This window comes from Gracilinanus agilis, chromosome 5 (genome assembly GCF_016433145.1).
Source record: "Gracilinanus agilis isolate LMUSP501 chromosome 5, AgileGrace, whole genome shotgun sequence".
Classification (NCBI taxonomy): Eukaryota; Metazoa; Chordata; class Mammalia; order Didelphimorphia; family Didelphidae; genus Gracilinanus; species Gracilinanus agilis.
Genome location: NC_058134.1, coordinates 110,499,522 through 110,513,663, shown reverse-complemented (window position 1 = coordinate 110,513,663; position 14,142 = coordinate 110,499,522). Strand labels below are relative to the sequence as shown.

The window sequence follows — 14,142 nt, the reverse complement described above, 5'->3', positions numbered from 1 at the left end:
GCTGACCCTGTGGAATGCATACCTTCTGCCATTATAAACAAACAATTTAGGGGTTCACAGAAATGGAGCTAGGTCTAAGAGAACCACACATTAATCACTTTTTCTGAAGCTAAAAATGCTGAGGTTGAAGGGTTTTGTTTTTTTCAAATAATTTGAGATGATGAGGAATATTTGGTTGGGACACTAACAATATCTGCTTGAACTCTTTATATAGTTACCTATAATCTAATTGCTTAATCATATGGTATCATAGATTTAGAGCTGGCAGGGACCTCCCTTATTTTATTCAACTTCCTTATTTTACAGATGAGGATACTAGGTCCAAATTGGGGCTAAGACTAATAATACCCTTGTTATAACATGGGACACACATCAGCTATCAAGACCCATTTTCTTCTTTTAGTTTCCTTTTTTTCTTTTTTCTTGGGTGCTTCATCTTATCTCTTTTTAAGAAAAATGATTGTTTCTTCTTTTTTACTTCTCTGTCTTTGCTGAATAGTTAGTATGGGAAATAAAAATACAAGTTATGGCCTTTTTCAGGGAAGCATAGGATCTAGCAGAGGAACTAAGATTAATAAATATAAATACTTGAGAGATCTATACTTTCACCATTGTGGGTACTTCTGACTCTGACTTAAATTCTTTTCTATCTGTAACTTGGAAGTTATTTTGAGAGTTACCATGGTGAAAAGAACAAACAAAACTAAACTGTCCCTGTAGCTAAACTAGTGATTCACCTCTTCAAATTTATCTATGCTGCTCCTTACAAGAAATATGCAGTCCACCAACAGGCCGAGACTTGGAGCTTTTCCAGCTTGGTAGAATCTACTAGAGCTTGTACTCTACTGATACAGCCTTTGAAAACCTAGAGTGGTTAGAATGCCCTGATGAGGTAACATAGTAATTAAGTACCAAGTTATGTGTTTTTTGTTGTTGTTCAATTGTTTCCACTTGTGTCCAATTGTCTGTGACCCCATTTGGTTTTTTTTTTTGGCAAATATACTACAGTGGTTTATCATTTCCTTCTCTAGCTCATTTTATAGATGAGAATGAGGAAAATAGGCTTAAGTGACTTGTCCACGGTCACATAGCTAGTAAGTGTCTGAGGCCAGATTTGAACTTAAGAAAATGGGTCTTCCTGATTCCAGGCCTGGCACTGTCCACTATGCCACATAGCTGTTCCACTAAATTATGTGTAAAGGATCATAAATATTGTATGATTATAAAGTGGGTGAAGTCAGTCAGAGATAATATGGTCAGAGAAAGGTTCATATTTAGTGCTTTACAAATATCTCATTTGATCTTCAGAACACTCCATGAAATTAGGTGCTATTATTACCCTTGTTTTATAGTTGAGGAAACTGAAGCAGATAGAGATAAATGACTTGCTCAGCATCACAAAGTAAATGTCTGAAGTCTAGATTTGAACTCAGATCTTCCTGACTCAAAGCCAAGTAGTCTTATCTTAGCACCACCTAACTGGATTAAATAGCCTCCAAGATCCCATCTAGGTCTATGATATTATAGTATTATATTCTTTAAGGCAATATTCACTGTAATATCCAAAATGTTGCAAGTGTTATTTTGCATTCTGTAGAATATCATTTTGCTGGAGAGAGTCTATTTGTAAGTGTATTGGTCTTCTATAAAGCTGATTCAAAGCTTAATTAATGAAATTAATTGGGGGAGGAGAGCGAGTTCAGAAATCAGTTTGAAAATGACTAAATCAATATAAGTATCAATTTTTAAAAATTGATTCTGATTTTTCCATTAGTTTCAGCTTGAAGTACTGATATATATATATAGTTGTTCTCTGTACCAGAGCAAATCTTGTCTTTCTGTAGGTGGGTTGGTCTATTTACAAATAGGCAAAGTTTTCTAAAGACAAACAAATGTATTCAATGTATTCAGACTAATAACCTGTGATGTTTTAGAATCTACTTTCTCTGTGTGATCTTAATGAATTAATACAAGTACAGTGTTAATATCTTATAATTTGCTCATATTTTTTGATGTCCTAGCTTGATCTGATTCTTTTATCATGGCAGCAAAGTACTTTGTATGTTTAGTATGTGTGGAAATGTATATTTGAGTCACAGTAAATTCTCCCTAGAACCACAAAGGGGGAAAATAAGGTTTTAAGTGACAAATACACTGATTATTTCACCAGTTGTTATTTCACCAACTTGTTCATAGGTCTATTTTAGGGAAGTGGCTTGAAAAGAAAATCTTGGACAGTCCTTAACATCCCTGTCCCTCCCTTCCCTGACAAAAAAACTCCTAGCCTTAAACTTGAATTTTGATTGAGATTTTGCCCTTTCCTAAAGTGGAAGTGTTGCTCCATCTAGGCCTTTCTATCAAATCTATCACATCTGCAAAAACTAGGTTCCCAAAAGCTAATCAATCCTGGGTCTCTACAGGCCATTAATAAACAATGGATTTTAGATCCTCTAAAATACATTTTTATAATTCTCTCTTCTTGCCCTGCCTGCCCTGCAGAAGGATAGCCTTGGTTTCCAGAGATAAGGAAAGGGTTAGCAATTGTCTCTGTGTCATCTAAGGCAATTTGCTAACAGTTATTCTATCTTCTACAGACCTTAATCTCCTCTCCTTTATATTTGATCTAATAGCAGTGATACTTTAAACTTATAAAGACCCAATTTACAAGGGTCTTTTACTTTTACAGATCCTTAGAATCTGAAAGGACCTTTAGAGAGGATCTAGGTAGGCCCAGAAAAAGGAAGTAACTTACCTAAAGTCTCACTGTTGGGAGGAGAGCTGGGATTTGAAACAAGGCATTCACTGTCCTTTCCAATAGAATCATTGATTTAGAGCTAAAAGATATCTTAGTAGTAACTTATTTAATATTCTGATTTTACAGATGAGAAAACTGAAGCTCAGAGAAGTGAGCTTTATTTAGGCCACCTTACCCTGTCCCCACTAGAAGTTGTTAGAAGGTGAGGAAACTGAGTCCATTCAGCAGAGACATGGTGAGGAACACTTTGGAGGCCAGTGCTTCCTGAACTTCTAACTCTGTGGAGTAAAATACTCCTCCTAAAGAGTGATCTAGGACTTTGGGGGTGAGGGGTGGGGAAGAGAGATGAGGAGAGGGTTGGGCAGAAAAATTTATTTCAACATAAATGTGAGGATTGTAAAAACTATAGGAATTAGTTTGAAATTAAAAATATATACTATCTTGTCTAAATATCAGGAGGAGACCTGTAAAAAAGGATAAGGGGACATCGGCACGTGGCTACTACTGGCACAGTCCAGAAAAGCCTTAGAAGAAGGAATGGATAAAAAAGTCAAGAGGAAATAAGGAAGAACTAACTTGGCAGGGAATAGAGCTTACTCTAATGAAACAAAAGGTGGGTGAGGAAGATGTACTTTATTTGGCTCTAGAGGGTATACCTGGCATCCGTGGAGAAAAAAGGCAGAGAGACAGAGTTAGGACGAATGTAAAGGAAAACTTTTTAACAACTAGAGCTGTCCCAAAGTGGACCAGGTTGCCTTGGGAGGGGTGGTTTTCCCCACCACCTGTCTATGAGCAGAAGCTAGATGACTACTTGTTAGCAATGTAGTAAAAAGGATTCTCAATCAGGTATGAGTTAAACTACATGACCTGGGAGGTTCTGTCTAACTCCTGAAGCATTCTGGCATTTGGTACAAAATCTGAGACATCACGGCCTCTTATCTCAGGCCAGTGAGAGAGTAGGAAGATGGAATTTCCTGGTATTAAAGCAAAGGCTACAGCAGCCACATGGAGGCAAAGGAGATAGTTCCAATACTGGTCCGGTCTCAAATCAGAAGCCAGAGTAGATAGATAAGTCTGCTCCATAACAGGAAGGAATCTAATTCTTGCAAAGACTGAGTCAAACTAAAAAGGATTGTTCAACCCAAGCCTAGAGGGTGATGCTAAGAGTTGAGGCTGAGTAGGACTGGTTGGATAGAATCTGATCCTGGGAAGGTCAGGCTGGAGATGACAAACCTGCTCCTCCCTCTACTCCTCCCCCTGCAATACTGGTCAGTAGTTAAAACAAAATAGAAGAGGCTCAGAATCAAAGGGCAGCATATGCAGTTGCCAGTAGCTGGGAAATGCTGAAGGTCAGGGTCGTCGGGAATGTGCATCTTATATTTCTGGATCATTATAACTATCACAAAGTTTCCTTCCCTCATTAAACAAGTTTGCAGGATAGTTCTGCAGAATCACAAGGTGGATTTAAGGTTATAGTTCTCAGGGGCAATGTGAAGAATTAGGAATAAGGAATTTGTGGCAGCGGAGATTAAGCAAATGTCAGACTAGAAAACTGGTGTCTGAATCCTGACTCTGTTATGACTTATGTGACCTTGGGTAAGTAATAACTTAGATCTATGAACTGTGGTTTCCTCATCTGTTAAATGAGAAGTTTGGACTAGATCTCTAATATTTCTTCCAGCTCCAAATCTATGATCCTATGATTAAGACAAGTTGGGGTTTAGGAAATCTAGGTCAGCTTTTTCTAGAAATAGCACCTGGAAGCAGGACAAATGAACCTTTTTGGAGTTCTGTCTTTGTAACCCTGCTGTTTTCCTCTTAAAATGTGAATATTTCTGGGAGATATCATAGCTTAAGCTCATATCTACCTTTATAGAAAATATTGTGAATTTCCTTTTTCAGTAGGTTTTTTTTAACCTGTTAGATTTTCTCCAGTTTCATTTTTACTTGGATGCATATTAAACAAACAGATAAACCTGCTGTCCTAGAACAGAAGACACATAGGGCAAATAATCTTGCTATTTATTCAGAAATCCTTCTAGAAATCCCATATCATATTATAACCCAGCGGAATTGCTTGTCAACTCTGGGAGGGAGGAGAGAGAAAACATGAATCATGGAACCATGGAAAATTTTTAAAAATAAAATTGAAAAATAAATAAAATTTTTAAAAAAGGAATCCTAAAAAAACCCAATACCTATATCCTTGGAATCAGTCATATTTAAACTTACATGTTTATACTTTAGTAGACTACTAAAAACAAGCATGGGAAGAAGTGAAGATGTGGGGCAATGAAAAAAAAGGTTAAAAAAAGCCTGACCACCTATTTTACAAATGTTCTTAAGACAAAGCTAAGGTGTGCTACTCATTTTTAGTGTTTATCCCCATTCTATGAGGCAAGGCATTTAAAAAGTTTTATCACTCACTGATATCACATAATGCTATATAATAATTTAGTTAGAGCCGAGTAATACTTGTTGCAAAGTTAAAAACTCTGTCTGTGATTTACAAATAATATCAGACTTTTAAGATGACTCAAATTGTATTGTTGGTAGACTTTATAATCTATGGAAACACCAGAAGCTCCCTGAGGAAAGGTTATATCTAACAGATGTGGCGGGAATATACAAAAGGAGACCTGTTCTTCAGAATCTCTTGGCTAACAGGTCCAATTTTGTTCTTTGATTTTTTTTTCCAAGTTGGAACTTTCTGATAGATACTTCTCAGTGTAAACATCATAGAATCCTAAACAGAAAGAATAAAGGCATAGATTTGGCAGAGAAAAAGGAAATGTGAAAATTAAGTGCTGAAGTAAATTCACTTATATTAGCAAGTTTGGATATGCTATAGAAATGAAAATCTGCTCTCTCTTGGACAGACAGTACTTTAAAAGTAACTTTTGGAAATTTGCTACCTTACCAGGAAATTTATATACAAAGCAAAGGCTAGAGGACCTGTAATGGAGCTTTTTGGACCTTTTCCAAGTTGTCCAGAGGTACAAACTTCTTTCTTGGGAACAGAACCTTTTATGAAGAAGAAATTGATTGGAAAATACTCAATTCAGAAAAGTTGAACCTATTGTTTTCCTATCAAGAAAAGACCAGCAGGGGTCCTATAAAGCAACAATGACAACTTTGTCACTTTCTTCCAGGATAGAGCATAAGTTCCTTGGAGAAGGCATGCAGATACTGGAGAGTTCTTTGAGATACTCAAAACATACATGAACCCAGGAGCTTGAAGTTTATATGCAAGATGATCCTAGAGGCCAGGTCTGGGTTTATGACAATCAGATCAAACATTAAAAAGGATGAACCAGCAGGTTTTCTTGACCTGTGGAATAGGATGTATTTTTTCTATTTCCCACCCCTTCCTTCTACTACCTTTTCTTTGGACTTCCCACTTCTTATGATCCAAGAAAAGTAATTTAAAAGTTGAATAAGAAGAGGAGAGAAGAAAACAGAATGGACCCAGAAAAGGAATAAAAAGACATGGGAGTCCTAAGTGTTCTTTAAGTGTCAATAACCATTTAAGTTCAATCCTGCTCCCAACAAAACATTTTTGTACTGTACTTGGGTATTAGGATCCATTTTATCAGACTCATAATGAATACCCTACATTTTGTATTTTAGCCCTTTTAACCTACTGCCACATTTTTTTCTTGAGTATTACTATTTCCATTTTACAGCTGAGGAAATAATTCTCTGTGCTTCAAACTAGTTTCAGTTGCAAATCTAGTTACATGCCTAGTAACTGGCTTATTTCTATAAAGGTGCTAGTTGTTTTGAGAAATACATATATTCCTTATTCTCATTTAAGAAGACATCCTATTTTTTAACAGAGTTGGAACTAAAAGTCTGTATTATATACAATGAAAGTAATTTTCTCATACTTCTTATGTTATTAAAATCTCTTCCTTATGTGGTAACAGTGGTGCCCGGAATGGTACATCCCCTCTTTCAGGCCACCGAGGAACCATTTGGACCATTACCAATATACTCTTAGGTCCATTTAATGTCAGGAGGGCAGGGCCTGGGTGGGGCAGGTCAGAACTTGGGTCATGAACACTATCACAGATGACTATAATTATAGATTGATTAAAATGTGCAAAGCATTATGCTCAGGTATGATATTTAATGCTTAAGACTCTCACACCTCCCAGAAGAATATGACAATAAAAAAAATATGTGTGTGTATATATATATATATATATAAAATGCTATCCCTAAGGAGATAATAAAGATAACTGCCAAGAACTTCTGAATAAAAACAACAAAGCACCAGTTGGGAGAACACATAGCTTCAAACTTCAGGATATAAAAGTGGCAAATTAAACAATTTAAATACAACAAACTCATTAAGCAGCCAGGAGTAATATCTTTAAATATAAAGGAAGTTTGAATAACATAAAACAATGTAACTATGGAAAGTCACAGAAGGGAATGGAATAGCAGGTTCTGAAAAGCAAAGGAGCACAAAAAACAATCCAGAATGACCCACTCTGCAAACTTGAGCCTAATGATGAACAGAAAAAGATAGATGTTCAACAAGACTTAACTGCAAAATGATTTTATCAGTTGCGAATATTCAAATAAACATAAGGTAAAATGAAATTGCTTCATATAAAGATATATGCTTTTGAAGATAGGAAAAGGAATCAAGAGATTTTTTTTAAATGGCACATAGGGCTAAAGATGTAAGTAGAACTTAAACAGGAAAACCAAAGACAGAGAACAGACCTGGAACACCTTTATATATATATATATATATATATATATATATATATATGATAACCTCATAACTTAGTGACAAAATTTTTTTGGTTTCAACAATTTGCAAGAAACATCACTTCATGGTAAGCCTCTTTTTAAATTTAAGTAGACTGGTCCATAGACCATTGGGCCAAAACTTTAAAAAGCCTTTTTCAGGTTGATGTAGTACCTGCTAGAGCTTTACAAACATAGCTTCAAAGAATCCAGAGTAACCTTCAAGCCATATTTTAAGCATCAGAGGAAGAGTTCAGAAGAGTTATTTTTCAAAGATGTATTGATATCTTTGTGGTTTTACATTTTTTATATTTTACAATGTATTATCCCTCTCCTATTTTCCTCACNGTTTAAGTTCTACTTACATCTTTAGCCCTATGTGCCATTTAAAAAAATCTCTTGGTTCCTTTTCCTGTCTTCAAAAGCATATATCTCTCTATATGGAACAATTTCATTTTACCTTATGTTTATTTGAATATTCACAATTGATAAAAATCGTTTTGCTGTTAAGTTTTGTTGAACATCTATCTTTTTCTGTTCATCATTAGGCTCAAGGTTGCAGAGTGGGTCATTCTGGATTGCTTTTTGTGCTCCTTTGCTTTTCAGAACCTGCTATTCCATTCCCTTCTGTGACTTTTCATAGTTACATTGTTTTGTTATTCAAACTTCCTTTATATTTAAAGATATTACTCCTGGCTGCTTAATGAATTTGTTGTATTTAAATTGTTTAATTTGCCACTTTTATATCCTGAAGTTTGAAGCTATGTGTTCTCCCAACTGGTGCTTTGTTGTTTTTATTCAGAAGTTCTGGGCAGTTATCTTTATTATTTTCTTAGGGATAGCATTTATATATTCTTTTTGATTGTCATATTCTCCTGGGAGGTGTGAGAGTCTTAAGTTATCTCGGCATATCTTATCTTCAAGATCAATGTCTTTGGCATGTATAAAATTAACTTAATATAACCATTTATTTCTTTCCTGAGAGGCCTTCTTCTACTTCAGTGTGTTTGTTTTTCAAATCTGTCAACCTTGTTCACTTCTTTAGATACTTTCTGCTGTAGATTATTTTTTTCCTAAACTGCTAATTGAGTTTTAAAATTCTACACTGAAACTTCTAAGTTCTGACCTATACTCCTAATTTCTTTTTCGTTTAATTTCTGAAACATTCAGGTGTTTCTTATTTTTCTAAGCTCTCTTGGGAGTCCATAGGATTCTATATTTCATCAGGCATTGGTTCAGTTTCCTTTGTCTTATATATTTGTTAAGAGAACTTTGTATACTCTTTGAAGATTTAGTATTCATTTTTCCTCCTGGATTTACAAGTGCTTTGAGCTTTTATTGAGAGGTTTCCTCTTGATATCTTTGGTGTTTAATCCTTTTTGGGGGGGCGGGATATATGCTTTCTAAATTAATTTTCTGGCTTTTCCCACCTTTGCTAATGGGTTTGTCCTCTCCCTGACACTGGCTGAGCTTTACGGCTGCACAAATGTCCCTTGAGTTGAGGGATTGTGGTTTAACCATCCTGGATCTCTGTCCTGACGTGCCCCTCTGTGGGGACAGAGCTAAGTTGCAGTTCTGTTTCCTTCAGGCCTGATATAGTCATAATTGTTGGTTCTTCCTCCTTTACAATTCCTCTCTTGGATTTCTTCCTTCCTTTTTTTGTTTATAGAACAGATCAGAAACTGCCACTTTTTGCTGGTTCAGGAGGGTATTAAGGTAGATTTTCCAACAGCTTGTGGAATCCCTAAACTAGGATCAGACCCCATTCAGAAGGCAGTACATTTCATTCTTTTCCCTTTCTCCTCATTAGGCTGCCATTTGTTATAGGATACTAAAAGAACAGAGGAATTCCTTAGCAAAATCTCTGCAACTAGGAAGCAGAGATCCCTTCCTGTACCCCAGGCACAAGCTCTTGAGCCAGCTTGTAGCTATTCTTATTGTGGGAGTGGGGAGGCTACTGGGACAAGGGTCCTGAATGGAGTGCATTAAGGACTAGATTTCACCAATGTTTATTCATAAGGATTTTACTTTACCAAGGTTGTCCCTTTTTATGTCCTATGATTTTAGGTGTAGATATTCTACAACTGACGTAATCACTGATGCTCAGATGACTCCTCTAGATCTGAAAGAGTTAAAATAAACAAGAAAGAAATTACCTGTGCAAGTAGACCTGGTTGGATCTGGAGAGGCTGAGCTCCCGGAGCCTGAGTGACAATTGGAACTGCATTCTCCATCCTCACAGAATAACCAGCATGCTTTGAAGGGGAGGCTTGTAAACCTGTATCAGGAAATGAATAAGAAAGTCCTTTAGTAAGTTGTTAGTTACAGACTCTTCTTAACGTAGTTAGCTAAAAAAGGGTTACTTTTTGACAAAAACTGCAATTTTTAACTGAAAATAAGGTTTTTTTCAAAGAGATGCTCAATTGTATCCTCTCTCTAAATGGAAAATACTAAAGCCAACCTTGAAACAAAGATGCCTATCATCAGGAAGCCGGGGACAAAAATGTAATGTTTTATGAAAATAAGTAACATATAGATTAGAGTCACCTAATGCCTTGGAAATGGCAATTTTCAACTAGCTATCTTTTTTTCCTCCTTAATTACCTACCCTTCAAAATAGCATTGCATGCCTCAAGGAAGGAAAAGAATATATTCTGAAATCCTAGATTCTACTGGTTTTAATGCTGGCTGACCTCTAAGCAGCCATTATATTATTTGCCTCTTATTTTTAAATTTATAAAAACCCTTACCTTCCGTCTTGGAATCAATACTGTGTATTAGTTCCAAGGCAGAAGAGCTAGGGCTAGGCAATGGGGGTCAAGTGACTTGCCCAGGGTCACACAGCTGGAATGTGTCTGAGGTCAGATTTGAACCTAGGACCTCCCCTCTCTAGGCTTGGCTAGAGCTACTCGGCTGCCCCCTATTGTTTACTTCTTAAAGATTAAGAGAACCAGTGTTAGAGATTTGTAGATAAACACTGATATATGGAGTCGGCTCTAGATCATTTTGCTTAAGTGAGGTGGGTACCAATGTAGGTAATTAAAAAAAATTGCCTTCAAAATCTTTTTAGTTGGCAGACTTGATTTTCATAATCAAAATTTATTTATATGGAAATAAAAATTCCATAGTAAAGTCACACTAGTGGAGAGGCAGTGTGGAGTTGGAGTATAAAATGTAGGCATTAGAGTCAAGAAGTCTTGGTTGAACCCAAGACTTACCTTTGATACTTACTGAATCAAGAATTGACTCATTAACTACGAGTAGTACAAAACTGTAATTTTTCATATGACCTGACCTAGCAGTGGCAGTAACATTCAAATAATGAGCCTGACCATCAGATTAATTTTATGTATTGGTATGATATTATTTCTAAATTGGTTTAAAAAAAATGATGACAGGAGGTAGAATTTAATTAAGCCAAGGATATGACATTATTTCAGTTCTGAATACCATGAAAAAACACTGATATTGTCATCAGGATGCTCACAAACTCTTCCACCTCCAGAAAGGTAACAGAAATGATTCTACAATAGCAAAGTCACTTATGGCAAAATACTTTGGATGTCATAAAACTGTAAGTTTTCAAGTGAATAGCAGACAAAAACATGTTTAATATGAGAAATATCCATTCTTCTACAAGGAACTGTTCCTTCCTACCTTGGAAGCCTGGGGGACACACGATGAGGGCTTGCTGGAAGGGGTCAGGCCGGGCACAAATCTGCGCTGTTCCAGTCTGCAGGGGCATACTCCGCTGGGCCACTGCAGCCATGGATGCCGCTGAGGGCTGGTAGAGTGTAGATTGGTAGTTTAGTATGGAGACTTCGGGATTGGCTAAGGAAATAGTGGCACTGGTGGAGGTGGGAGCCAGGTTGGTGGCCTAAAGGAATGATGGGAATTAAACAAAAGTAAATAAAAATAAAAAATGAGGGAGGTGGTATGTTGGAAGACACAAAGCTAAAGCAAATAAATGAACACAAAGAAGAAAAATAAAAACCAAGACCAAAAGCAAAGACAGAGGGGGAGTGGAAAGTAGAGTTGAAAGGTCTTAAGGAAACATAGGTACCTATAGCTAACTGAGGACCCACAATACTTTTCTATGGTGACACATAGTCCTTTGATGGCTAGAGGGACAAGTTCCTCCACAGAGAAGTTCTATTTAGATAACAAGAAAGAATAAGTTCTTATTCAGAATTAGGCTCCTTGTTTGAGGTCTCTACATTTCACGGTATTGTGTTCAGCTCTAAATCTTATGAATAGCAAAGATGAGAACAAATGGTCAAGAAAATTAACTAGAGATGTCTCACCATAGGCCACTAAAATTATTATCACCCCACTCCCTATCATTCAAAAAAAATATTTTAGTTGTCACTAAATGGTAAGTAGAGATTACAGAAGAAAATCCAATTCTACTCTCCTCCTCATACCTCTGCTCCTTTCCAGAGTAAACAGAGTAATTCTGTTTGCTCTTTGATAACATTGTTTAAGAGGTTTTGTGCCTTATTTTACAAAGAAGTGTTACTGAACCAATCAATAAATGCTTGGTAATATGGGAGAAGCTAAAGAACTTTAAGTGGTCCCTGCTTAAAATCTAGATGGAAAGACAAGATCAAATATGTGAAACAACCAGGGAAAAATGAATATATAAAAGGAAAAAAAAACTGTGTCTTATAAGTTCCAAATGCTGCCAGAATTAAGAAAACATCATCAGTGAAATCTAGAGTACTCAAGAGTAGGCTTCAAGCAGATGTGACTTAAGCTGGGTCTTTGAAGGAGATGTAGATTTTGGTTAGGAGAAAAGATTAAAAGCAAAGATACAGAAACAGGAATAATGAATCAGACTCTAAGAGGTGGAAGTGACTTAGAGACTTTCTAACTCAGGCCATTTCTGAACAAGACCTCTCTTTACATCAGACCTGACAACTGGTTATCCAATTTTTGCTTAAAGATTCCCAGTAGGGAAAACTCACAACCTCTTGAGGCAGTCCATTATAATTTTTTTTATTACATTTTTAATAGATCTAAATATTACAAATTTTCCTTATGTTAACATGCATGGAAAATCTTCCATTCTTCCGAATGAATATCCTAGGTTCCATAAAATGGCACACACTCAAGGAAGGCTCTTTACCATCCTAATTGCTCCTTTCTGCACATTCCAATTTATGAATGTCCTTCCTAAAATATGTTGTCTAGAACTGAACTCAATGATCCAGATATGGTCTGTCCAATGGGACTATCATCTACCTATCACCATACTTATCAGTTCATCTAAGACTGCATTAACTTTCTTGGCAGCCATGTTCTAGTTTTTTTCTCATTTGTTCATGAAATCTCCAGCTCCTTTCTCAGACAGCTGCTACCTTGCCATATTTTCCCCATCTTGTACTTGAGAAGCTAATTTTCTAATCCCAAGTGTAAGACTTTATACTCTTCCCTATTATATTTTATTTTATTCCGTTTTGTCCAATAGAATTTAAGTGTCTTGAGGGCAGACACTTTTTCATTTTTGTCTTTTTAGTCCTAGTGCCTAGCACAGTTCCTGGCATGTTAATAGAGGCTTAAATGTTTATTAGTTGTGCTTCTATATTCAATGTCCTAGCCAGTCAAGATTTTTTTGAAGTCTAATTTTGTCTTTTAGCTACCCCTCTCAGTAAATTTGATGGGACTGGAATCTGCTTTTATTCAGTCTCATTGACAAAAATGTTAAACAGAACAGATCCTTAGTACACTTTACTGGAGTTTTCCCAAGTCAACATAAAAAATTAACATCAATTTTGAGGCTGATTATTTAACCAGTTCCAAATCCATCTAACTGAACTATTTCTTAGCCCATTTCTCTTCATTTTCCACAAGAAACATGTATGAGAAAAATTTACCTTTATAAAGTATTTTCCTCCCAATAACCCTATAAGGTAAGTAATGAAAATATTATTCCAATTTTACAGATAAGGTCACTAAAGGGGATGAGAGGCTAATTGATTCATATATAGTTAGTGAGTAAAATATTGGAACAAGGACTTAAATTCTAGTCTTGTGATTCTAAAACCACTGTAATTCCACTACACATTATGATCAAAGGCTAATGAGAAGACCAGGAAAATTAGAACAGGGGGTTCAAATGGAAAAATAATAAGAAATAATACTGGGCAGAAGAGATGGGCCAGATGGAAGGCTTAGAAGGCCTGGTGGAAAAAATGAGGCCTGATCCAGTTGGTGGCAAGGAGATAGCAAAAGAGGGATATGAAACAGTGACAGCAATGTCTAATTAAAGATGATCAGTCTGGTGGTAGTATGCCAAATGTATTGCAAGGGGTAGAGAGTAAACTGAGGACAGGGTGCTCAGCTAGGAGGCTGATGAAATTGTTTAAGCTTGAATTATTAAGTGCCTGGTATAGGCAATGGCCATAGGAATGAAGATAAAGGGAATGATAGGAGAGGGATTTCAAAGTAAGAATCACGAAGAATTACTGGATATAGGACATAAAGGAGAGGGATGAGTCAAAGATGACGTTAGAGCTGTTAAGTCTTGGTGGCTTATGAAAATGGTGGACCTATGGGCAGAAATGGGAAAGTTGCTTCCATGAGTTCAATTTTAGACATATTGAATTTTAACAGCAAGATTT

General features: G+C 36.3%; 1 protein-coding gene across 4 annotated transcripts in view; it reads right to left on the bottom strand.

The window, feature by feature from the left end:
* Positions 1-14,142, bottom strand: part of HIPK2 (homeodomain interacting protein kinase 2) — a 166,901-nt gene that overhangs the window by 44,042 nt on the left and 108,717 nt on the right. For 3 of the 4 annotated variants that reach the window (XM_044679574.1, XM_044679573.1, XM_044679575.1), the window contains exons 7-8: positions 11,177-11,396; positions 9,676-9,797 (exon numbers count right to left, since the gene is read on the bottom strand). In XM_044679574.1, coding sequence (XP_044535509.1) covers positions 9,676-9,797; positions 11,177-11,396 — 342 coding nt within the window. The remainder of the gene's footprint in view (positions 1-9,675; positions 9,798-11,176; positions 11,397-14,142) is intronic. The other variant, XM_044679576.1, reaches the window with a different exon arrangement.